The sequence below is a fragment of the Phoenix dactylifera genome, chromosome 6 (genome assembly GCF_051530095.1).
Source record: "Phoenix dactylifera cultivar Ajwa chromosome 6, Ajwa_hap1_PhDact_Kaust_v1.1, whole genome shotgun sequence".
Lineage (NCBI taxonomy): Eukaryota > Viridiplantae > Streptophyta > Magnoliopsida > Arecales > Arecaceae > Phoenix > Phoenix dactylifera.
The window spans coordinates 6,335,073-6,359,469 of NC_143195.1; the positions used below are offsets into that span (position 1 = coordinate 6,335,073).

General features: G+C 36.2%; 1 protein-coding gene across 1 annotated transcript; it reads right to left on the minus strand.

Annotated features, from left to right (window-relative positions):
- Positions 1-578: 578 nt before the first annotated feature.
- LOC120108394 (glucan endo-1,3-beta-glucosidase 11-like) lies at positions 579-3,226 on the minus strand. Its single transcript, XM_039121995.3, has 2 exons — positions 1,956-3,226; positions 579-1,858 (listed from the first exon to the last, which is right to left on the minus strand). The coding sequence occupies exons 1-2, from the start codon at positions 3,120-3,122 to the stop codon at positions 1,745-1,747; spliced, it is 1,281 nt and encodes a 426-aa protein (XP_038977923.3). The 5' UTR covers positions 3,123-3,226; the 3' UTR covers positions 579-1,744.
- Positions 3,227-24,397: the final 21,171 nt, after the last annotated feature.

Genomic DNA, 24,397 nt, shown 5'->3' on the forward strand with positions numbered 1-24,397 from the left:
TTCCGACCATGGGTACGGTTTCCAAAGAGATAAAATTAAACGAAATGCAACTAAAGAAACTAAAAATTTGAGTTCCCACGATGGTCCCCTGCAAACCCTCCAATTACAGCAGAATTTCACTTGGAAATCCCCACCCACTGACCCACCATTAAATTGCCACAAATATATTAGTTTCACTTGGAATTTCACTTGGAAACCTCGATATTTAGTTATCTTGGTGAGTTGGTAATTAAGTCTGGATGACTCAATTTTAGATTTATGCCAATAAGTCAAAAAAATAAAAAAGAAATTGAAGTTTTTCAAAATCCCAACCGATATAAAGCTAAAATAAATCTTATTTTTAAATATTAATCTCCAAATTTATTAGCTAAATTTTTAAAAATTTTAAAATAATTATTGATCACTATATTTTTAATTATGTATATATATATATATATATATATATATATATATATATATATATATATATATATATATATATATATATATATATATATATATATATTATCTAGCAGTTCTCCATGACGATATAAACCGAGAATATGGTCTAAATCAAAGCCAAACCTTGAGCTCAAGAATTTATTTTTTAAATAAGAAAACACAACATCCTGTCTGCCGCATTTCAATAAAAAATTATATTTTACACTATGGGCACCACACCAGCCATCCAGCATTAAAAACAATCTAAATTAAGAATATCACTATTCCATATCCCACAATTAATAATTATTTTATATAACTTTTGCCTTTTGAGTAAATTACAAAAATTTTCTTAAAATTAGAAATAAATAACACTAAAAAACCTATGCTTGCCCCACTGAAGTTTATTTTTATCTAATACTTCAACCTATAACTTAATAAAACATTAGTAAAACCGTTAACTTTTAATAATATTCTAATGCCACGTAAAAAAAAATCAAAATAATCTTAAAATATCTTTTTGAGATTTATACTTATTACACTTATACCCAATATTTTATAAAAACCTACACTTGCACCTATTTAAATTGACAGCATTAGTAAAACTATTTATCTACTATAAGAAGCTAAATTATCTCTATAAAAAAAATAAAGCACCTATTTTACTTTTTTGACCTTCAAAACTCTTCAAAGTATTACGTCTTCAAAAGTTTTTTTCATTTGGAGATTAATAGCTAAGAGTTCTTTTTTTACTTTGCCATCCTACCACGAACGTCCCTTCCCGACGAGCGATCAACAACAAGCTTTCTTCCCAACTGACATCCGACGATAAACATCCTTCGCAACCGGCATTCGCCCTTCCTAATTAGGCTTTTCTGATAATTCATTAAGATTAAGCTATGATCCACGGCACCTTACAATTGTTCTCTTTCTTATATGGATGTTATATTACTTAATCATTTTTTAAAATTTTTTCTAATTTGACATTTAAAACTTATTAAAATTAATGATTTGACTAATATTTTATTAAGTTATAAATTAAAGTATTGCATAAAAATAAACCTTGCCCCTTAAAATAATTTTGATTTTTTATAGAAAAAAATAGATTCAGTAATATCGTTAATTTAACTAAATATAAGTATAGATTTTATAAATTAATAAATATAAGTGTAATAAACATAATTTTTTTTTAAAAAAAAATTCAAAACTTCCGACCATGGGTACGGTTTCCAAAGAGATAAAATTAAACGAAATGCAACTAAAGAAACTAAAAATTTGAGTTCCCACGATGGTCCCCTGCAAACCCTCCACTTACAGCAGAATTTCACTTGGAAATCCCCACCCACTGACCCACCATTAAATTGCCACAAATAACAAAACAAAAAAATACCATGCCGGCGGCCGCATTCACCACTCTTCGCTGCCGCACCCACTCCTCCTGAAAAAATATACATTATTTCAATAAATTAGTAAATAAAAATTATTTTTTAAAAAGAAAAACAGGTCGTCAAAATGTTCTGGCTGGAAAACCTTACCGTGGCGGCCGCCGCCGAAATGCTGTAATAACCGGAGGAGGACTGGCCGGAGGAATCCCCGCTCCAGCCCGTAGCACCACCAGCTCCTGCGCCGGTGGCGGTGGAGTTGTCGAGCGTGAAGCCAAGCTGGTACGCCGGCGTCCCGTCGGCCTTGAAGAGCCCGTAGTTCCTCTCCGACGTAGGGCCGGGCTTTAAGTTCTCGTTGAAGAGCGCAAACATGTAGACCCGCAGCGGCACCTTGGGCACCAGCGGCGTACCCTTCCCCTCCGCCACCAGCTTCATCAAATTCCGGTTGTAGGTGGCCGCGTTCTCCGCCGTCGCCCCCGCCTCGTCGGCGTCGCCGGCCGACGGCCACCCGGTCTCCGAGACCCTGACTTCGACCCCCTTGGTCGCCCCGGCGGCGGCGATCGCGTGGTAGACGGCGTCGATCTGGGCGTGGAGGAGGCTGCCGTACTTGAGGCCGGAGCGCGGGTCGACGACGGGGGCGGCGCCGGGCTGGAGGAGGGCGTAGTCGAGGGCGACGCCGGAGGGGTCCTTCTCGTAGGCGAAGTAGGGGTAGGCGTTGATGAAGAAGGGGGAACCGGTGCGGGCGTGGAAATCGAGGAGGGGACAGACGAGGGGGAGGAGGTCGCGGCGGAAGGTGGCGGTGGAGGGCGGGTAGGAGTCGCCGAGGACGGCGAGGGAGTGGGCGGTGGTGACGGCGATCTGGCGGTCGAGGCCGAGGGAGGTGAGGGCGGAGTGGAGGTTTTCCATGGCCGGGAGGAGGAAGCGGGGGAGGGCGGTGTTGTTGCTGGTGAGCACCTCGTTGCCGACGGTAAGGAAGGCGATCTTCGCCGCCGGGAGGTAGGCCTGGACATTGGACCGCACCCAGGCGAGGGCCTGGCCAGCGTCGCCGGCTAGTTTGGGGAGGCAGCGGTCGGGGAGGCCGACGACGAGCTCGATGCCGGTGTTGGCGAAGGCGCGGATGGCGGCGGGGTCGGCGTCGTAGAGGCGGACGCGGCCGACGCCGATGGTAGAGACGAGGCGGGGCACCGTCTCCGGCGAGGGTAAGTTGTTACCCACCCGGCCGTAGTTGATGCCCACGAGAGACACGGAGGTGGCCGAGCACGGCGGCGCCCGCCGGAGAAATCCCAGGAGGAGCAAAACTAGCAGGGAATGCACCGACATTGTCTACCAAAAAAGCGTGAGTGTGAAAAGAGTGAGGTGGTGGAGAGGGGAGATTCATAGTTGGATTTTTGTCTGAGGCCGGTAGAGGAGGAGATGGGGATCTCGGGTTCTGGTGACCGGGCGGTGAGGGAGAGAGACAGGAGGAATCTGATGGTCTGGTGGTGTCAGTCGCTAGTGGACGAGGACAGGAATGGGAGGGTACGTATAAACTTTTTTCGCTTTTGCGCTAAACTCAACGGCAAACATTTGACACGCCCCACCCCCACGTGATACTGCCGCATGGTGGCGGAAGCGGGGAGGAGCGGCTGCTTCCTTGCTTGCGTCCTGAGATTGTCCTGTTCCTTTCTAACTTAGTTTCTTTCCAGACTTAAATATCGCTTTATATGAAAAAAAACAAAAACACATATATATCGCTTTATATGAAAAAGAACTGACCCTTGAGTTCAGATCTGACTTTTGTGGCTGAATCAGTGCTAGATTCCATGACAGTAATGGGTGATTCCAAGACGGTCTTGTTTTCAATTTTGCACTCATTCTAGGTCATCTGAATTATCTTTATTTAAGTCAAATATTTAGATATAATATGGGCAATGAATGTAAGATCAAGTTTTTCTTTTTAGGGTACTGTACGTAAGGGGGAAGTCTCCGTCATAATAGAAATATATTACAGAGACGGAAAAAATAGATTGGAAACAAAACAGAACAGAGATATCGGGAAAAAAAAAAACATATATTCAAAGATGTGATAGCAAAGGACTCCCTTGTCCAATTGATTATGGTACTTGAATCGCCTTCCATCCAGATTCTTCTTAATTTAAGTCCAGCTTTTGGTACCGAAAGAGCTTTAAATGTTCTTTCTCTAATAAATATTGGGGTCGTTATGATCTCGAATAACAGATCCTAACCCGGCTTCTCCATTCTTTCATGAAGTGTTGAAATTCACCTTCACAGGCTCCACAAAAAAGAAGTACCCCATGTGTCATGCTCTCGACCCAGATGGTAACAGATATAAATATAACGGATCATATAAACATGTAAAACTACAGGCCATATCATAAAATAAATCATTCGCATAACCAATTATTTCAAAGTAACATAAATCAAAATATGTTAACTAATTCAAATCAAATAAAATATTCTAATTAAATTAGTCAAAACTAGAACTCTAATAATTGTGGATATTATGGAAGATCCAGCGCATTCCCTCAAGTCTCGAGCAATTATAATTCAGAATTTGAAAAATAGAGAAATAAGAATAATGAGCTATACTAAGCTAGTAAGCAATATAATACCACAAAGTGGGGTCTAAACATGCTAAATCAATAATTAATTAAAGAGTATGATACTGACTAGAAATAAATTAATTTTTGAATAATACATATATCTCTTTTAAAATTTATTATTATTTTTATAAACTGATACTAGAAATCCAGCATCAGGCTATGGCCACATAACCTAGTGACATGGGTTAGATACAGAATGCACCACTATTCTAATCACCGGTGGCTGGGTGTCGAAACCAGATTCTCAGATTACAAGTCGACAGGGCCAATGAATAATGAGATAATAACCGTGTTGAGAATGCATACATATGAAATAAATTTCATAATTTATCTAATCATATTTTTCAAATTCATAGCATAGCATAACATACTTAAAAAGATTTACTATTGTGACAATAACATGCCCGACCCATTTGACTAAGTATAAAACAAATATCACAATCATATTTAATAAACTAATTATTATTTTACCAAAAGTAGGAAAATACACTTTGAAGCATTAAGTTATGTACTTCTTCTTGCTTCAAAATCCTACTTTAGGTAGATGGATCAGGTTTACATATTTTAATACCATTAAAAACCATTAATTTTATTATTATTTTAAAAGCCAAGCAAAGTCAAAAGTTAAAAGAATATTAGGAATATGGCCTCATGCCCCCAAATTAGATCGATCAGGTAGTAGTGCCCGACTGCCCAAGTCGGTTCGGGCAAGGTAAACTTAACTGATCAAGATAAGCTATGGTTTAAGTGGCACGTCAAAGGTAACCAAATTTTAGAGGTACTTAAAAAGATTGGGGGTACTGGTCCATAAGCTGCAGGGTATCGAGGCGGTGTAAGGCGTCCACCCAGGGGTCAACTTGGATCTGAGTAAAGAAAGATAGGATCTTATACCATGATCCCCAGGCCTAGCTTAGAGAGAGAAAGGGGAAGAAGAGAGAGAGTCTTAGTTCAAGTTCAATCAAAGGGCTAGGTTCGGTTGTCTATGGCAAAAATCATTTCTGCATTAGGTCCATGGGCTAGAAAAGATAAACATACTTCAAGCTTTCAAAAAGGTTCAAATATTTCTCTTTCATCTCATCCTCCAATTCCTAAGTAGCCTCACGTTCAATGTGATTACTCCACTGAATTTTGACATAGGGAATCATGCGCCTTCTTAATTCTTATTCCTTTCTATCAACAACACATACCAACTGCTCATTATATGACAAGTCTTCTCTAAGTTGCAAACCACATGGTCTGCATCTGTAACATACTTCTGTAACATGGAAACATGAAATACATCATGAACTTCAAATAGTGAAGGTGGAAGTGCCAATCTATATGCTATAGCTTCAACTCTTTCCAAAATTTCAAAAGGTCCAACATAACACGGACTGAGTTTTCCACGAATTCCAAATGACATTATCCTTTTAGTAGGAGATATTTTTAAAACTATATGATCTCTAGTCTGAAATTCTAACTCTCGCCTTTTATTGTCAGCATAACTTTTTTGTCTACTATAAGCTATTTGCAAACATTCTCTGATTAATTGAAGTTTTTCTATTATTTGCAGAACAATCTCGGATCCATAAATTTTCTTTCACCTACATCATTCCAACAGATAAAAGATAAGTACTTTCTTCCATAAAGAGCCTCATAAGGAGCCATTTTAATACTTACCTAGTAACTATTATTATATGCAAACTCAACCAAGGACGACAGTTCCAAAACAAAAATCTCTCATATCAATCGCACAAGCTCTCAACATATCTTTCAAAATTTGAATGGTCTTTTCTGACTAGCCATCGGTTTGTGGATAAAAAGTTGTGCTAAAACTAAGAGTAGTCCCCAAAGCTTTATGTAAACTACCCCAACAATAAGCCACAAACAAGGAGTCCTTATCGGATCCAATGGTTATAGGAACTCCATGCAACCTACTATCTGCTCAACAAAAAAGCTCTATAAACTTTTTCAATGTCATTTCCATTTTAAATGCCAAAAAGTAAACTGATTTTGTCAATCTATCTATAATTACCCATATGACATCATAACTTTTAGGAGTACGAGGCAACCTAGAGACAAAGTCCATTGTGATGTGTTCCCACTTCTATTCAGAAATTAAAAGAGGATGCAACAATCCTGCCAGTCTCTGATGTTTTACTTTAACTTGCTAACAAGTCAAACATTGTGCTACGAACTGTTCAATCTCTCTCTCTCTTTATGTTATTCATTCAGAATACTCTTCAAATCCTTGTACATCTTAGTACTCTCAGGATGCACTATGTACCTGAAATTATGAGCTTCCTCCAGAATTTCTCTTTTGAACTTAGAATCATTTGAAATATAAATTTTTTGTTATTGAATTTCAATGATCCATCCTCATGCTTTCTAAACTCTGACTAAGAACCTGACTCAAAATCACTTTTGTAACTGAGGGTCATCTACTTGTGCAATCTTGATTCTTTCTACTAACGTAGATTGGACATACAAGTCAGCCCAATATATATTAGGGTCATGCAAACATATCTTGATTTCTACTCTTCTCCAATCTTTCAATATGCCCTTTTAAGAGGTGAGTAAAACAACTATACTACCTGAAGATTTTCTACTCAATACATCAGCCACCACGTTAGCTTTTTTTAGATAGTAATGTATAGACAAATTATAATCCTTAAGCAATTCTAACCATCTTTTCTATCACATATTGAGTTCCTTCTATGTAAAGAGGTATTTTAAACTTTTATGATCAGTGTACACCTTACATGACCTACCATACAAATAATGCCTCTAAATTTTAAAAACAAATATGATGACCCAAAGATTGATTCATAGATTGATTTTGATGATCACAAAACCTTGAAGTATAGATACTAATGTTTATGTTGCAAGGAGAAAGATATTTATTTTGCAAGGAACATAGCAAGTTGGAAGAACACAAGAAGGCCTCCAAAGCTCTCAAGTTGGAAGAAAGCTACAATTTATTGGCCCAAGCTTAAAGTTCAAAGGATTCAATTTGGAAGAGTAAAATCAAAGGAAAAATTCAAAAGAATAGTCTTCGAGTCGACTCCTGAGGATTTCGAGTCGACTCCTAGGAGTCACAGGCAGAAAAGTCAGAGAGCAGTTTTCGGGTCTGAGATTCGAGTCGACTCCAGTGGAACGCGAGTCGACTCCAATGGTTGGTAGGTCGACTCCAAAGAAAGCAAGAGTCGACTCTCAGCGGAACACAAGGAAAAAGTCAGAGAGCGTTTTTGGGACTCTGAGATTCGAGTCGACTCCCGCATTGCACGAGTCGACTCCGAGACTCCGCGACCATCAACAGACAGAAAACCAAGTTACTGCCTCTGAGATTCGAGTCGACTCCCAGACAGCTCGAGTCGACTCCAAGACAGCTTCACATCAAAAAGGCAGAAGACCAAGTTTCGCAAACTGAGAGCCGAGTCGACTCCAAGGAAGTTCGAGTCGACTCCAAGACTGGACGAGCCAAAAGACAGAGGATCGGGAGTTCGGGCTCTGAGATTCGAGTCGACTCCCAGGACAGTCGAGTCGACTCGAGAGGACAAAATTCAAAATTGGATCCACGGACTTCAGTGGATGAGCCGACTCCGAAATTGCCAAGTCAGCTCCAGAAGTTGGCGAGTCGACTCCAGGTTAAGACGAGTCGACTCCCAGTCGAGGCAAGCACATTAATTCAAATTTGGAACAGTGGCCGAGTCGTCTCCGGTAAAACACGAACCGACTCCTGCAACAGGCGAGCCGACTCCTGATCGCGCGAGTCGACTCCGATCCCAACGGTAACATTGTCAGGAAATACAGACTGTGTCCAACGGCTCTTTTTCTTGTCTCTAACGGCTATATTCTTGTTTCCACGCCATCTAAAGCTATAAAAACAAGAAGAGAGCTAGGGGAGAAGTCATGGAAGTGGGAGAGATCATTTAGGAAAGAGATTCCAAAGAGATTACAAGGGAAATCTTCCATAAGCACAAAAGGGCCATTCAAAGTAAAATAGAGAGAAGAAGAGCATCCAAGTGAATCCCAAAGCTTCCTCTCCATCCGTGTGCTGCCTCGGTGATCCTCTACTTCGTGCCAAATCAGAAGAGGGTCAAGTAAAGAAGAAGCCGAGCTCCTTCATCTTCAAAACTCGTTTGAGGGCTTCTCTTTACTCTATTTGTTTATATTGTCATATTTGCTTGTTTAAGAAGCTTTGTTTTGTTTTATACTTTGTTTTAATATCTTGTAACTTGATTCAATCAAGGGATTGAATCAAGGGGTTAAGGTTTGTTGGTGAGCCAAAGGGAAAACCAACTGTGTAAGGTTTGTTGGTGAGCCAAAGGGAAAACCAACTGTGTAAGGTTTGTTGGTGAGCCAAAGGGAAAACCAACTGTGTTAGGTTTGTTGGTGAGCCGAGGGTAAAACCAACGAGAAGGGTTTGATTGTGAGCCCGGAAAAACAATCGGAGTGGTTCTAGTCAGTGAGCCTGGGAAAACCGACCGAATTCGTTGTGCGCTCGTAAAACAACAAGTTGGGTTGTGAGCTTGTAAAACAACCGGCTGTAATCGGTAGGATTATAGTGAAATTCCCAAGAGGTCTTGGGGAGTGGATGTAGGTGCTGGGGTGCACCGAACCACTATACATCTTTGTGTTTGTGATGCCTTATCTCTTGTATTTCATGCCTTCCATTCATGCTTGATTGTGTAATATCTCTAGCTTTGTTTTCTATAGAGTTATAAGTGATTTGCTTAGCTTCCACTCCATTCTTACCATACACATAGATTAAGATTGATCATACAACTATAAGGTAATTTTAGATCAATTGCACCCTAAAGCCATAGTATAATTGCTCTAGCTTAATCTTCCACTGCTTTACTTGTAATTGCCTAGAGCTTAAGTAAATGACATCCTATTATTCTGCTGCAGTCTATTCAAAGTAAAAATTAGGGAACATAATTTTTAGAAAACCCAATTCACCCCCCCTCTTGGGTTGTCACCTTGGGCAACAAGTGGTATCAGAGCAGGTGCTCAAATATTATTTGTAGTCTTAACCGACTAGAGCCAAAGATCATGACAACTCAAATAGATAGTTTTCTAGGAGAAGGACAATCAATTGATACACCTCCACTATTTAATGGCATAAACTATACACATTGGAAAATACGCATGCGCATTTTTATACAATCAGTTGATTATAATTTATGGAGCATTAAAGTCAATGGAACACACACAAACACTAGTCATAATGAGAAAATGGCACAACAAAATTCAAAAGGCATGAACCTACTATATTGTGCACTAGATAGGAATGAGTTTAATTGCATATCTTCTTGCATGACTGCTAAAGAAATATGGAATATGCTTGAAGACAAATATGAATGCACTAACAAATCTGAAACATCATGTGTAGAAGGAGAGCAGTATCACATTAAAAATCCATGCTTGGTGGCACAAGAGGTACATGCTGAAACTGAAAGCAATTTTACATTTGATGAACTCCATGATGCCTTTTCTGATTTGTATTTAGAATATAAGAAACTTATTTGTAAGAACAAAAACTTGAAGATTGAAAATCAAATTCTAATAGATGAAAAACTGAAACTAACCAGTAAAACTGAAATCTTAATTAAAAAAAATCAAGAACTAAATCAAAGAGATCAACTTCTCACTGAAAGTCATGATAAACTTAAGAAAAACAATGAGTTACTTTCAGAAGATAACAGAAGATTAACTAAAGAAGTTGACAGATTAAAACCTGTTGTTGAAAGATTTACCCTCAGCTCTGAAAAATTGAACCTAATGATAAATAATCAAAGAGCTGAATTTGATAAAGTTACATTAGGATATCAACCTTGGTACACCCAAAAACCTTTTAAGAATATGTTTGTTAAAACAGTTTTTAATTACTCTAAAACAGATTCTTATAAACAAAAGCTAAGTAAAATCTCTTCTGTTGTTCCTAAATCTATACATTATAAATTTGATGAACCAAAAAGGGAGAAACAGAAAATTAAAAGTTTTCCTACTACTCATGTTCGATCTAAGTTTGTTAAATTCAACAAGAGGATACAGAAATACATCCCTTGTAATCCTAAAATCTGTAAATTCATGGACAAAATAGCTATTAAGAGAATATGGGTTTCAAAAGGAATAATTATAGCTAACCTACAAGGACCCAAAAGAGCTTGGGTTCCTAAATTGAAAATATGATTATTCTTTCAGCATGCATGTCTAGCTATCCAAGGTTCTAATGAAAGATGTTATCTAAACAATGGGTGCTCTAGACATGTGTTAAAGAATTGAATTTAAAATGTAATTTAAAAGAATGATTTAAATGAAAGAAAGAATGAAATAAGTAATTCTTACATCTTCTCGTATTGAAATTACTTTATTAGTTGATTAAAACATAACTTGAAAGTATTAATCATTTTTGTGATATAAGTGATTTTTTTTGGTATGAAAAGAAAATATATTCAAATCACTTCATTTTTATAGTATGCTCCACTCACTATTGGATAAGTTGCTAAATGATTAATTAATTTATTAAGAATAACTCTATGAATTCTCTATATGCTTGATTAAGAATTTGTATCCATGGCATTATTGTTTATTAATCATAAATATGATAATGTGTACTTGGTATGCTTTGGAATATATGCACTATGAATACCAAGATTAAAGAAACCATCTTTGGCATATAAAATCAACTCATGCCAGTATGTACTTAATCTCAAAAGACCTTGCCATAGGCTTACTTAGATTATCTACTTAAAGGTCAAAGTTTTGCTATGCATGCTAACTAAGGAAACAAACAAAAGTCATTTCTAAATCTAAAGATGTTGTTTCCATCTCCAAGTTTTTCAAAAGCTTACATTGGATTTATTCTTGAAAAATAAAACTGAAGTATTTTTCTGTATTTACTAAATCTTGTAAAAGTGGTTCAAATGATAAAGATTTTCAAACTGTGAAGATAAAGAGTATCATGGCACAGTGTTGAAAACCAAAATCCTGATAAAGGTTATACAGAAAATAATATTAAATCCAATGATTTCAGCACCAAGGACACCATAAGCAAAATAGGATTAATAGAATTCTTGAAAAAATGAAAAAGACAATTATGTATGATAGTCATCTACTTAAATAATTTTTAAAAGACTATCATCACTGCTTGTCATACATATGATTTCTATTTTTGATGAAAATTTTGATCTTCTGAAAAATGAAAAATGAACCATTGCATATCTTTCATATTTTTCAGTCGTACATGTTATTATGAAAATAATGCCAAATCTGATAGAGATATGTCTATTCTTGGATATCATTCATCAAGCAATGCATATAGAATATTCAATGAAAAGATTTTAGTTGCAGAAATATCAAGTCATTTTATTCTTTATGAGACTAATGATTTATTATCAAGATACTAAGATCAAATTATATATGTATATGGTTAATCTTTTACATATAACAATATGAAAACTTGTTAATAATTATAACAAAATTGAGTTTTTTCAGAAATGCACTTAATGAAGAAAAATTGATAACTACTAAAAGACTGAATCAAGAAAAGATGAAATAGATCTTGATTCTTGCATGATTAAAAGTAAAGATCACCACTATCATTTGCTTGACTCATGAGCTTTATATTCTGTCAAATGAATGTGTAGAATTCACTCCTATGTGGTTATTTCATTAAAAAGTAGATCTATGTCAAATAACCACCATATTTAAAAATTACACATTACATATATGATAAAGCAATATGTGATTTAAAACAAGCATCAAAAGCTTGATATATAAAAGCTTAGGTAACCTTGTTGATAGAAAGTAATAGTGATAAATCTATGCATCAAAAAGAAGAATCTATGATATCTTGCTTGCTCATAGCACACATTGATGGCATCATTTTTGTTCTACCAATAAAAATTTATATGAATAGTTATATTGCAAGGTGAGTTTGAAATATGATGAATGAATTAACATCTTCTCTCAAACTCCAAATTAAGACAAACAGAAAAGGGGATCTTCATTGACCAACGTTAGTCCACAAGAAAACTCTTATGGAAGATTGGCGTGAAGAAGGTATATCTATGACCCCATCTTGTAGAAATTGTAAAGGATGAGCAAAGTAGATCTATTGTTTAAAGGTGTATTAAAGCATGATAGAATAATTATTTTATCATACAGCTAGTAGACCAGATTGTATGCTCATTATGTGACCTTGTGCAAGACTTCAATCTAACTTTAATTAATCATATTTTATTGATAACAAATACGTCATAATCTGAATTTTGATAGAAACAAACGTTTAAGATAAGTTGATTAAAACTTGGTTAACACATCTTATTGATAATTATCTTAAGCAAATAGAATCTAAACTAAATTGAGTTGACCTTGATAAATCTGTCTATTGCCTCACATGCTTGTCCTTGAACTATCTTGGTTAATGAATCTATCTCTTTAGTTCAAGTGATATGTGCTTGCTTATATTTAGGCAATCTCTTGAGTAAAGTGACTCAACATGCAACTATTGTCATATCTTATATTGAGTCATCTAGTTAAAAATATATATGTTGGATGAATGCTTTGTATCTTAAAGAAACTAATGATCTTCCTTCAAGAAAGAAAAATGAGAAATTTCAACTTGAAGGATATCTTCATGTAAGATACACTAAAGATTCACATGCAAACAAAAGAAAGGATCTTCTTCAGCCAAAAGTTCACACATAAGAAATCTAGTTTGGCTTGAAGAACATATAATGAATAGGTAATTTAGATACCTTTCTCACAAATTAGTTGAGCAAAGTCAGTAACTTAAACCTTATTATGGCATGATTAAATTCTTTAATTATTAATTTTTGATATCATGTCTATATGTGTATTGACTGACTTATACTTTTAGAAATTATTTCATGGTTTGCCCAAACTAAAATATATCTTTGCCTATGTCATAACCATGAAATACACAAGTATATGCTTAAAATTTTGATGTAAAATAACTTGTGAGAAGTTATGAATCCTTGAGCACAATGAAAATGTTGTTTGCATAATATACATCTATATGATACATAAGATTATCTCTTTATTCTACTCTTTCATGTAAATTACTTGAGAATGACAAAAAGAGAGAGAGATAAAGAAAAGAAAATGGACATTGTTCAAGAGATGAAAAATCTGAGCAAAGGCAAGTACTTCAATCTTAAGGAAAAGCAAAACAAGCATAATATATTCGGCACATTTGGAAGGGATAAAATCTATAATTAATTACACTCAAACAGGGAGAGTTTGGAGTGAACATTTTAACCTTTCTATATTGCTCATCATAGGGATGGTGCCAATGGGGAGGCTAGTGGTAGTACCCGGCACTATTTGACCCAACTATTCGGTGTAGGGCATATTAGGGACGGCACAAGAGGGAGGCTAGTGGTAGTACCTCGTGCCCCTTTCCAACTCCACCGGATAGGGAGCAAATAGAGTATAGAGCATAAGAAAGTAAAAATGAAAGACAAAGTTAATAAAAGTATATAAGAAGAATCAAGTCAATTTTATAAACACTTGAAAACATACTTTAAGGATGAAATCAGTGCAAGATTATATATAAATAGGGGGAGTTTATTTGAAAAGGAATAGATTTTGATTCTTGACATGCTTGTTCTTAGTATTTTAATGCATGACTCAACACATGATATATTTTGCATATGGTATGATGTCTTGATTTATGGGTTCTCAATATTTTGTAATGCTCCATGCTTGGACAACTTGATTGAATGTTTGGAATATTACATAAAATTTTTGTTTGGTATTATTGAAAAGAAATTTTCAGATTGGTTGTTAACAATCATCATTAAAACCTGAAAGTTGAATAAAGGAGAAGAGAAGGATATCTCTATTTAGGAAAAATAAATTGATTCTGTTCTATCCTTCAACTTGCCTAAATTTGGTATATAATGTTCAAATTCGTACCAAAACTCAACATTTAATATAAAGATTCTGAATATGCTCTTATATGTTTGAAATATGTATTTTCAATCGTAATGATTTAAGATGAGCTATAATGTGGAAGATACATATCTCAAATTATGATTTTGAAAGCCTCAATTGAAAATCCTATGTAATTCAGAATCTGATTTTGTATACAAGTTTAAACTCAATATGATTTCTAAATAAAATCTTAATATAAGAAAAATAGAATTAAAATTTTGATGCCTTGGTTGATTGCTCCGATACGCATCCGAAATATATCATTTCTTATCTTTAAAGTGTACTAATATTGGTCCAAATGATGTGTCTTTCGATGATTTTGATTGCAAACAAAAATTTCTAAATATATGATCTTATCTTGATATTAAAAAGATTTATTGTGTTTCATATATACATTGGTGAAAAACTATGATTAAGAAATTGAGTTCTATAAATATATATACCTCAATGATCATCTATATGTTTTTCTCTCCTACATTCTTAAAGACTTCCATTAGAATATATATATAGAGTGAATGATCTTAAAGCTAGAAATATTTCAGCTCACTCAAATGATTCTTAAAAGAAAGAAAATGTAAATGTTTTTGGAAGAAACTGAGCTACAAATGAATCATTTTCTGATTAATATTTCTATACATTTTCTCTAAGATTAGGAGAAAGCATAACTTGTGCTTAAAAGATTAAAAAGGGTGATTGCTATAAATTTTGAATAATTCTTGATCACTCTACATTCTCGATATCATAGAATTTCAGTTTTATTCACGCTTGTCATTAAAATCTGAAATTCAACAAAAGAAAAGAATGATTGAAGAGGAATGCATCTTTTGAGGGGGAGCTTTAGATATCTTATCCTAAAGTTACTTTAATTTGATGCATACCTTGATTTTTATGGATTGATTTTGATGAACATCCTTATATTGCAATACATGCTTTAATTATAAGTTTATACCTTAAGATGAGTTCTATAAAGGTTGTCCTATCTCAAACCTTGAGTCTTATGAAAATAAGCTGAAACTTATAGAAAACATATTTTTGAGATTGACAATTTTATTGAACATTATCTTAGGATTCTAAACTCTTAAATGGAATGATCAATTGAGGGGGAGAAAGAAAATTTCAGAAGGAGAGGTCTTATGGAACTTAATCGCATAAATCTATAACTAAAGGAGAGAGAAAGAATACTAAATGAAAAGTGATTCTAATACTCTCCAATATGTATCATCTGAAATTTAAATCTGAAAATCTTTATGATACACCTTGAGGCGTGTTATTTGGTTAGTATATCTCATGCATCACTCTTGAACCAAATTGCAAATCTTAAGAGCCTCTAATTTAATGAAAAAGGAGGAGAATAATGTGTTAAATTTTCTTGAGTATCTCTTAGAAAATTTTGTTTTAAACTTCACTAATGAGCTCTAATTGGCTTGCTTTTTGGAACTTCAATTTTGTGCAAATTCATTATTTTATGTATCAAATTGTGCTTATTTTCTAAAGAAATAAAAGAAAGTCTTTAAAAGAGCTCTAAGATGTATCAAAAATTGCATGAATGTATATTTTGATATTTGTGCCCCAATGCTCCTATTATCATAAAAGAACTTTGAAGTCATTAAGAGAATTAATTAATTTGCTCTCATGGTTGATAAAATACTTAATAGATTGGGCAAAAGGTCCTAAATGAACAAGCTTTCATACTTATTATTGAAGAGAGGTTAGATTTCCATTCGTGTGGTACTTCTTGAATTAACTTAAGAAAGATTTCACCTACACTTGCTTAGAAAACTATCTGTGGTATCACATTCGATGTGTTCTGCTCTGAAATTATCTTAATTGGCTCTGATCTATGCTCATTAATCTGATTCTAATATTATTGCCTTGAGTTATATGATTCATATCCTTGCAATAATTTGACTTGCAAATCAGAGTACAATAAGGAAAAGAAATATATGAGCATTCTGATCTTTGTGCTTAATGTTTCACTATCTTTTTGATGTTGTCAAAAAGGGGGAGAAATATCTAAGTATATGCTCATAATGCCTTTATGCTTTGAATTGAATACAAATCAGCTTAAATTGAAATATGTTGATTGTGTTAAGCTGATTAAATCTAAAGCATTATCATGAAGTATGTTTTTTTTTAAATATATATGTTTTCTACTTCATGCAACTTAGCTATGTATTACTTCTAGAAATCAATATCTTTTATATTGCATATACTCCAAGTTTTGTCATCATCAAAAAGGGGGAGATTGATGACCCAAAGATTGATTCATAGATTGATTTTGATGATCACAAAATCTTGAAGTATAGATACTAATGTTTATGTTGCAAGGAGAAAGATATTTATTTTGCAAGGAACATAGCAAGTTGGAAGAACACAAGATGGCCTCCAAAGCTCTCAAGTTGGAAGAAAGCTACAATTTATTGGCCCAAGCTTAAAGTTCAAAGGATTCAATTTGGAAGAGTAAAATCAAAGGAAAAATTCAAAAGAATAGTCTTCGAGTCGACTCCTGAGGATTTCGAGTCGACTCCTAGGAGTCACAGGCAGAAAAGTCAGAGAGCAGTTTTCGGGTCTGAGATTCGAGTCGACTCCAGTGGAACGCGAGTCGACTCCAATGGTTGGTAGGTCGACTCCAAAGAAAGCAAGAGTCGACTCTCAGCGGAACACAAGGAAAAAGTCAGAGAGCGTTTTTGGGACTCTGAGATTCGAGTCGACTCCCGCATTGCACGAGTCGACTCCGAGACTCCGCGACCATCAACAGACAGAAAACCAAGTTACTGCCTCTGAGATTCGAGTCGACTCCCAGACAGCTCGAGTCGACTCCAAGACAGCTTCACATCAAAAAGGCAGAAGACCAAGTTTCGCAAACTGAGAGCCGAGTCGACTCCAAGGAAGTTCGAGTCGACTCTAAGACTGGACGAGCCAAAAGACAGAGGATCGGGAGTTCGGGCTCTGAGATTCGAGTCGACTCCCAGGACAGTCGAGTCGACTCGAGAGGACAAAATTCAAAATTGGATCCACGGACTTCAGTGGATGAGCCGACTCCGAAATTGCCAAGTCAGCTCCAGAAGTTGGCGAGTCGACTCCAGGTTAAGACGAGTCGACTCCCAGTCGAGGCAAGCACATTAATTCAAATTTGGAACAGTGGCCGAGTCGTCTCCGGTAAAACACGAGCTGACTCTTGCAACAGGCGAGCCGACTCCTGATCGCGCGAGTCGACTCCGATCCCAACGGTAACATTGTCAGGAAATGCAGACTGTGTCCAACGGCTCTTTTTCTTGTCTCTAACGGCTATATTCTTGTTTCCACGCCATCTAAAGCTATAAAAACAAGAAGAGAGCTAGGGGAGAAGTCATGGAAGTGGGAGAGATCATTTAGGAAAGAGATTCCAAAGAGATTACAACGGAAATCTCCCATAAGCACAAAAGGGCCATTCAAAGTAAAATAGAGAGAAGAAGAGCATCCAAGTGAATCCCAAAGCTTCCTCTCCATCCGTGTGCTGCCTCGGTGATCCTCTACTTCGTGCCAAATCAGAAGAGGGTCAAGTAAAGAAGAAGCCGAGCTCCTTCATCTTCAAAACTCGTTTGAGGGCTTCTCTTTACTCTATTTGTTTATATTGTCATATTTGCTTGTTTAAGAAGCTTTGTTTTGTTTTATACTTTGTTTTAATATCTTGTAACTTGATTCAATCAAGGGATTGAATCAAGGGGTTAAGGTTTGTTGGTGAGCCAAAGGAAAAACCAACTGTGTAAGGTTTGTTGGTGAGCCAAAGGGAAAACCAACTGTGTAAGGTTTGTTGGTGAGCCAAAGGGAAAACCAACTGTGTTAGGTTTGTTGGTGAGCCGAGGGTAAAACCAACGAGAAGGGTTTGATTGTGAGCCCGGGAAAACAATCGGAGTGGTTCTAGTTGGTGAGCCTGAAAAAACCGACCGAGTTCGTTGTGCGCTCGTAAAACAACAAGTTGGGTTGTGAGCTTGTAAAACAACCGGCTGTAATCGGTAGGATTATAGTGAAATTTCCAAGAGGTCTTGGGGAGTGGATGTAGGTGCTGGGGTGCACCGAATCACTATACATCTTTGTGTTTGTGATGCCTTATCTCTTGTATTTCATGCCTTCCATTCATGCTTGATTGTGTAATATCTCTAGCTTTGTTTTCTATAGAGTTATAAGTGATTTGCTTAGCTTCCACTCCATTCTTACCATACACATAGATTAAGATTGATCATACAACTATAAGGTAATTTTAGATCAATTGCACCCTAAAGCCATAGTATAATTGCTCTAGCTTAATCTTCCACTGCTTTACTTGTAATTGCCTAGAGCTTAAGTAAATGACATCCTATTATTCTGCTGCAGTCTATTCAAAGTAAAAATTAGGGAACATAATTTTTAGAAAACCCAATTCACCCCCCCTCTTGGGTTGTCACCTTGGGCAACAAAATACAATAGTTGCAAGCTCAAGATCATGTGTGGGGTAATTTTCCTCATAAGGCTTTAGCTGTCGAGAGGCATAAGCAATTACCTTGTCATTTTGTATCAACACACAACACAATCTTTTTTTTGAAGCATCACTATAAATGATTAAACCTCCACCATTATAAGGAAGGGTAAGGATAGGAGTCGATACCAAATATTGTTTAAGCTCCTGAAAGGTCTGTTCACACTTATCTGACCACTCAAACTTAACTCCTTTATGAGTTAGTCGAGTCAAAGGTGTGACAATGTAAGAGAAACCCTCAACAAATTGTCTATAATATCTAGCTGCGTCCAAAAAACTATGAATCTCAGAAACACTATTCGGCTTGTTCTAGTTAACCATTGCTTCTACCTTCCTTGGATCTAAATAAATCTCCTTTTTAGATATCACATGCCCTAGGAACATCATACTGCTCGACTAGAATTTACTTTTTTTTCATTTTACCATACAACTGTTTCTATCTCAGAGTTTCTAGAACAATCATCAAATGCTGCTCATGCTCGACCTAGCTTCCAGAGTAAATTAGAATATCATCAATAAAGACAACTATAAATTTGTCTAAAAGGGGTTTAAATAACCTATTCATTAGGTCCATAAAAGCTGTTGGAGCATTTGTCAATGCAAAGGGCGTGATCAAAAATCCATCGTGTTTGTACGGCATACAAAAGGCGTCTTTGGCACATCTTCCACCCTTATCTTCAATTGATGGTACCTAGAACGGAGATCAATCTTCGAGAATAATTTGGTACCCCTTGACTAATCAAACATGTCATCAATCCTTGGTAGAGGTTACTTGTTCTCTACTGTCACTTTATTTAACTCCTGATAATCAATACATAGCCTCATACTATCATCCTTCTTCTTTACAAACAATACTGAAGCTCCCTAAGGGATAACACTAGGTCTGATGAAGCCTATATCAAGAAGATCTTGCAACTGCTCCTTTAGTTCCTTCATTTCAATTGGAGCCATTCTATAAGAAGTTTTTAGATTGGTGCCATACTAGAAATCAAATCGATTGCAAATTCATCTTTTCTATCTGGCGGCAAACCAGAGAAATCTTCTGAAAAGACATCAGGATATTCATTTGCCATTAGAATATCTTGTAGTTTCTGGTTTGCTTGTCTGATATCAACTACTGTGGCTCTATATATCATACACCCTTTTTTGAGTAACCGCTTAATTTGCACAGCCAAAACAACTCGAGGGAAGTATAATCACCACTACCCATAAAACTAAATGTAGTATCCCCAAGAATCTAGAAATTAACCTATTTCTCATAGCAATTAATAGTAGCAAAATGTGTTGCTAACCAGTCCATACCCAAAATTATGTCAAAATCAAGAATTTCTAGAACTATCAAATCAGCATTCAGTTCTCTATCTACTATCTGAATTGAACAAGACTTGCAGATTTGATTAGCGATCACACCACCCTCGACAGAGGTGCTAATATACAGATCAAACTCTAATGACACATAGGAAAACTTATATTTTTGTATAAATATAAATGATCAAAAGAATGTGTAACACCATGATCAAATAGCACACGGGTATAAACAAATGAAATCGATAATATACCTAATACCACGGTGTTGGATGTATGAGTATCTTATTGAATCAGTGCATAAACACAGCCCTGAGTGCACGGTCTCCCCCTTTTGATCCTTGGGAGAAGATGACTAAACTGACTTAGCCAGAGCAAAAGAAGCTTGCACTTGCTAGGCCCTAGTAGCTTGGGGATTCTGAATTGATTGAGACTCTTGAAGATTCTGAAGGCACTTTACTATTATATAGCCTTACTGGCCACATTTGAAACAAGCTCGAATAACAGTTTACAATCCTCGGTTATATGGACACCACCACATGCTTCACATTTAGTAGACTTTCCATAATATTCTTGCCTCCCTGAATGCCAAGACTTGTCACAAGATTTCGCAAACCTGTCAGTGTTCTATCCACTGTAAGTATCAAAATCTCTACTCCTCTTCTTTTGCTTCACACCTTTAGTATCTTGAGTTTCTTTCCAAATAATCACCACATTATTGGCCTTATCTACCAAATCATCATTGTTTGCTGAGTGCATTGCGACCAAACCCCGATGTAAGTGTGGCTTCAACTCTTTTTCAAACCTCCTTATCTTGGACTCAACATCCTTGACGAGGGTAGGAGCAAATTGGGACAGTCTGTCAAACTCGATCTCATACGCATCCACAATCATAGCTCTTTAAAACAAATTAAGGAATTCGCTCTTTAACTCTCTTAATCGACTAGAAGGAAAATACTTAGAATATAAGATAGTACAATATCTTTTCTAGGTAACTAGCTCATGATCGTGAGCTAATGTGCACTCCACAGACTTCCACCAATGATGAGCTTTGTCCTGAAGCATATAGGTGGCAAATCTGACTTTTTTTTCACAGTGCACTCCATTGTCCTAAAAGCTTTCTCTATCTCATCAATCCAAGCCTCGGCCTCATGAGGATTAGTAGTACCTTTAAAAGCCGGAGGGAGCTATCTTTCTAAATTCAGCTATACCCCTTTTTTGCTCAGTTGGACCAACATCATGCTGGACTGAGTGCTGAGGTTGCCGCTTCTGTTGACGTACTAATCCAACAACTTCCTCAATTAGTTCAAGCATCTGAGTTTGGTTTCCAACTACATCCCCTTGTATCACATTAGATGACTTATAATTGGCTGACTCAGTATTGATTGACCAGCCCCATCTTCTTGGTGAATTCCAAAAGCCGCATTCTAGTGCCTCGGACTCCAAGATTTCTCGGCCGCTTTGTTAGTATGGGCAACATTCTGATTTAGTAAAACTAAAACAAACATCACAAATAGCATCCAAGCAAAATAGCACAAGGTTATTAACAAGAAGCAAATAATATTGTCCCATTGTCTAGTTCCTACCCAACTATCAACCTTTTCAATGAATCCTAAGGATCTTAAAACTTAGGCTCTGATACTACTAAATCCGTCATGCTCCAAACTTAGAATATAACAGATGCCGCATACCTGTATAGAGAACCATACAAGCATGTAAAGGCTACAAAGCATATCATAATCTCAAAGCAATAATAATTATTTGATTCTTGAAAATTTATTTAATCATGATCTAAAACAAAACATTCTCAAAATCAATTATTCTAAAGTGATATAAATCAAAACATGCTAACTAATTCAAATCAAATAAAATATTCTAACTAAACTAGTCAGCACTAGAACTCCAATAATTGTGAATATCTACGGAAGATCCAGCATACTTCCCCAAGTCTCGAGCAATCATAATTTAGGATTTGAAAAATAGAGAAAGAAGAATAATGAGCTACACTAGCCCAGCAAATAATATAATACCACAAAGTGGGGTCTAAGCATGCTAAATAAATAATTAATTAAAGAGAATGTTATTGATTGGGAATAAATTAATTTTTAAATAATACATATATCTCTTTTGAAATTTATTATTATTTTTATAAACTAATACTAGTGACCTAATATTAGGTTATGGTCACATAACTCAGTGGCATGGGTCAGCTATAGAATGCACAAAGTACCAGATACCACTATTCTAATCACCGGTAGCTTGGTGTCAAAACTAGTTTTTCAAGTTATAAGTCGATAGGGCCAAAAAATAATTTTTATTGACTGGGCCAGATTATAGCCATGTTGAGAATACGTACATATGAAACAAATTTCATAATTTATTTGGTCATATTTTTTAAATTTTATAATATAATATATAACATATTTAAAAAGATTTACTATTGTGACGATAATATGCTCGACCCATTTGACCAAATATAAAACAGATTTCACAGTCATATTTAATAAACTAATTATCATTTTATCAAAATTCGAAAAACACACTCTAAAGCATTATGTTACTTACCTCTTCTCGCTTCAAAATTCTATTTCAGATAGGCGGATCAGGTTCATCTATTTTAATATTTTTAAAATACTATTTATTGTATTATTATTTCTAAAGTCAAGCAAAGTCAAAAATTAAAATAATATTAGGAATACAACCTCATGTCTCCAAATCAGATTGGTCCAGTGGCAGTGCCCAACTGCCCGAGTTGGTCCGAATAAGGTAAACTTAACTGATAAAGATGAGCTATGGTTTAAGTGTTTCAATAAAGGTCAAGGGTAACCAAATTCTAGAGTCACCTAATAAGACAGGGAGTATTGGTTTGGTAAGTTGCCTAGATATCGAGGCGGTGCTGGGTGTCCACTTTGAGGATCAACTTGGATCTGAGCAAAGGAAGACAGTATCTTATACCAGGATCCCTGGGCTTGGCTTAGGGAAAGAAAGATGAAGAAGAGAGAGTCTCAGTTCAAGTTCAATCAAAGGTTTGGATTTAGTTGTCTATGACAAAAATCATCTCAGCATCAAGTCCATGAGGTAGAAAAGAGAAATTAACAACTAGAAAAGAAGAATAGAATATATATGTATATAAAGAAATTAGTAAATAAATAAACGAAACTAAAATAGGAAGGAAATAAGAAATAAAAAGAAGAAGAAACGAGAAGGAAGAGAGGGAAGATGAGACAAGAGGTAGGGGTCAATGTCGTTGCACCCGGCCGCGACCCTAGCGGTAGTTGAGTGCGACCCATTAGCCGGCGGCCGTTCGAACGGCCCTGCAGAGTCCACAACAACCATAATTACTATAACATATTTGGTCAACAAAAAAGGGGGAGAAGAAGCAGAGGATCGTGATTGCATCCTCTATTTCAATCCCCTATTGTTTTGAATTGTAGGTTGAAGTCGGTTGGGCATATCGACTTTAGTCCAATACGGCCCAGTCTAGGCCGGTTCACACACCATGTAACCAGTTTAGATAATTGTCGGATTGAGGTCACTGAATGTGCTGCCGGTACCCCAGAACCATGGCATGTGAAACCTGGTTGTATTCGATGTAGCTTCATGATATTCTTTTGCAAGACGTTGGGCATGATGATGAGAAATATGTCTTGGTTTGGACTGTTTCCCCTGAAAGAGATGCTCATTTCCTGCAATCCTAAGCATCCATCCGACATAAGACATAAGAAATGTATCTGGCACTCTCTTATCCAAAAGTCATTTGGTTTTGCATGGAGTTGAAGGCTGCCACTGTTGGGTTGTCCCTTCCAATATCATTCCAGACTTCTTCAGCAATTGAGCAGGTAATTATACAATGATGAATATCCTCCTTTATACCTTGGCATAGATCATAATCATTGCTTTGGTTATGGAGTCGTCCCCATGCTTCTAAAAGATCTTTGCATGGCAATCGGCCCCAAGTTACTTTCCACCAATAAAGCTTCACTCATGGAGCTGCTTCTATTTTCCAAACCCATTTGAAATCATTAGCTTGATCAAAAGGTGCTGCAGAATCCTCCTTGATCATTCTATATACTTCTCCAACTTTTAGATTAGTAGAGCCGGAATCCGTCCAAATCAATCTATCTTCATAATTGTTGCTTGGGGATTAGAATGGACATCACTTGTTCAACTGTCTCCAACGTGAATACTTGCGTTAAAAGCTGATGATTCCATGCCCCATCTGTGCTAATCGGATCTGAAACTTT

Excerpts from the sequence above, each read along its gene's own strand:
- LOC120108394 (XM_039121995.3), bottom strand. The coding sequence starts at position 3,122 with ATGTCGGTGCATTCCCTGCTAGTTTTGCTCCTCCTGGGATTTCTCCGG. Across the intron at positions 1,859-1,955 it reads TTTCGGCGGCGGCCGCCACG|GAGGAGTGGGTGCGGCAGCG; the intron begins GTAAGGTTTTCC and ends ATATTTTTTCAG.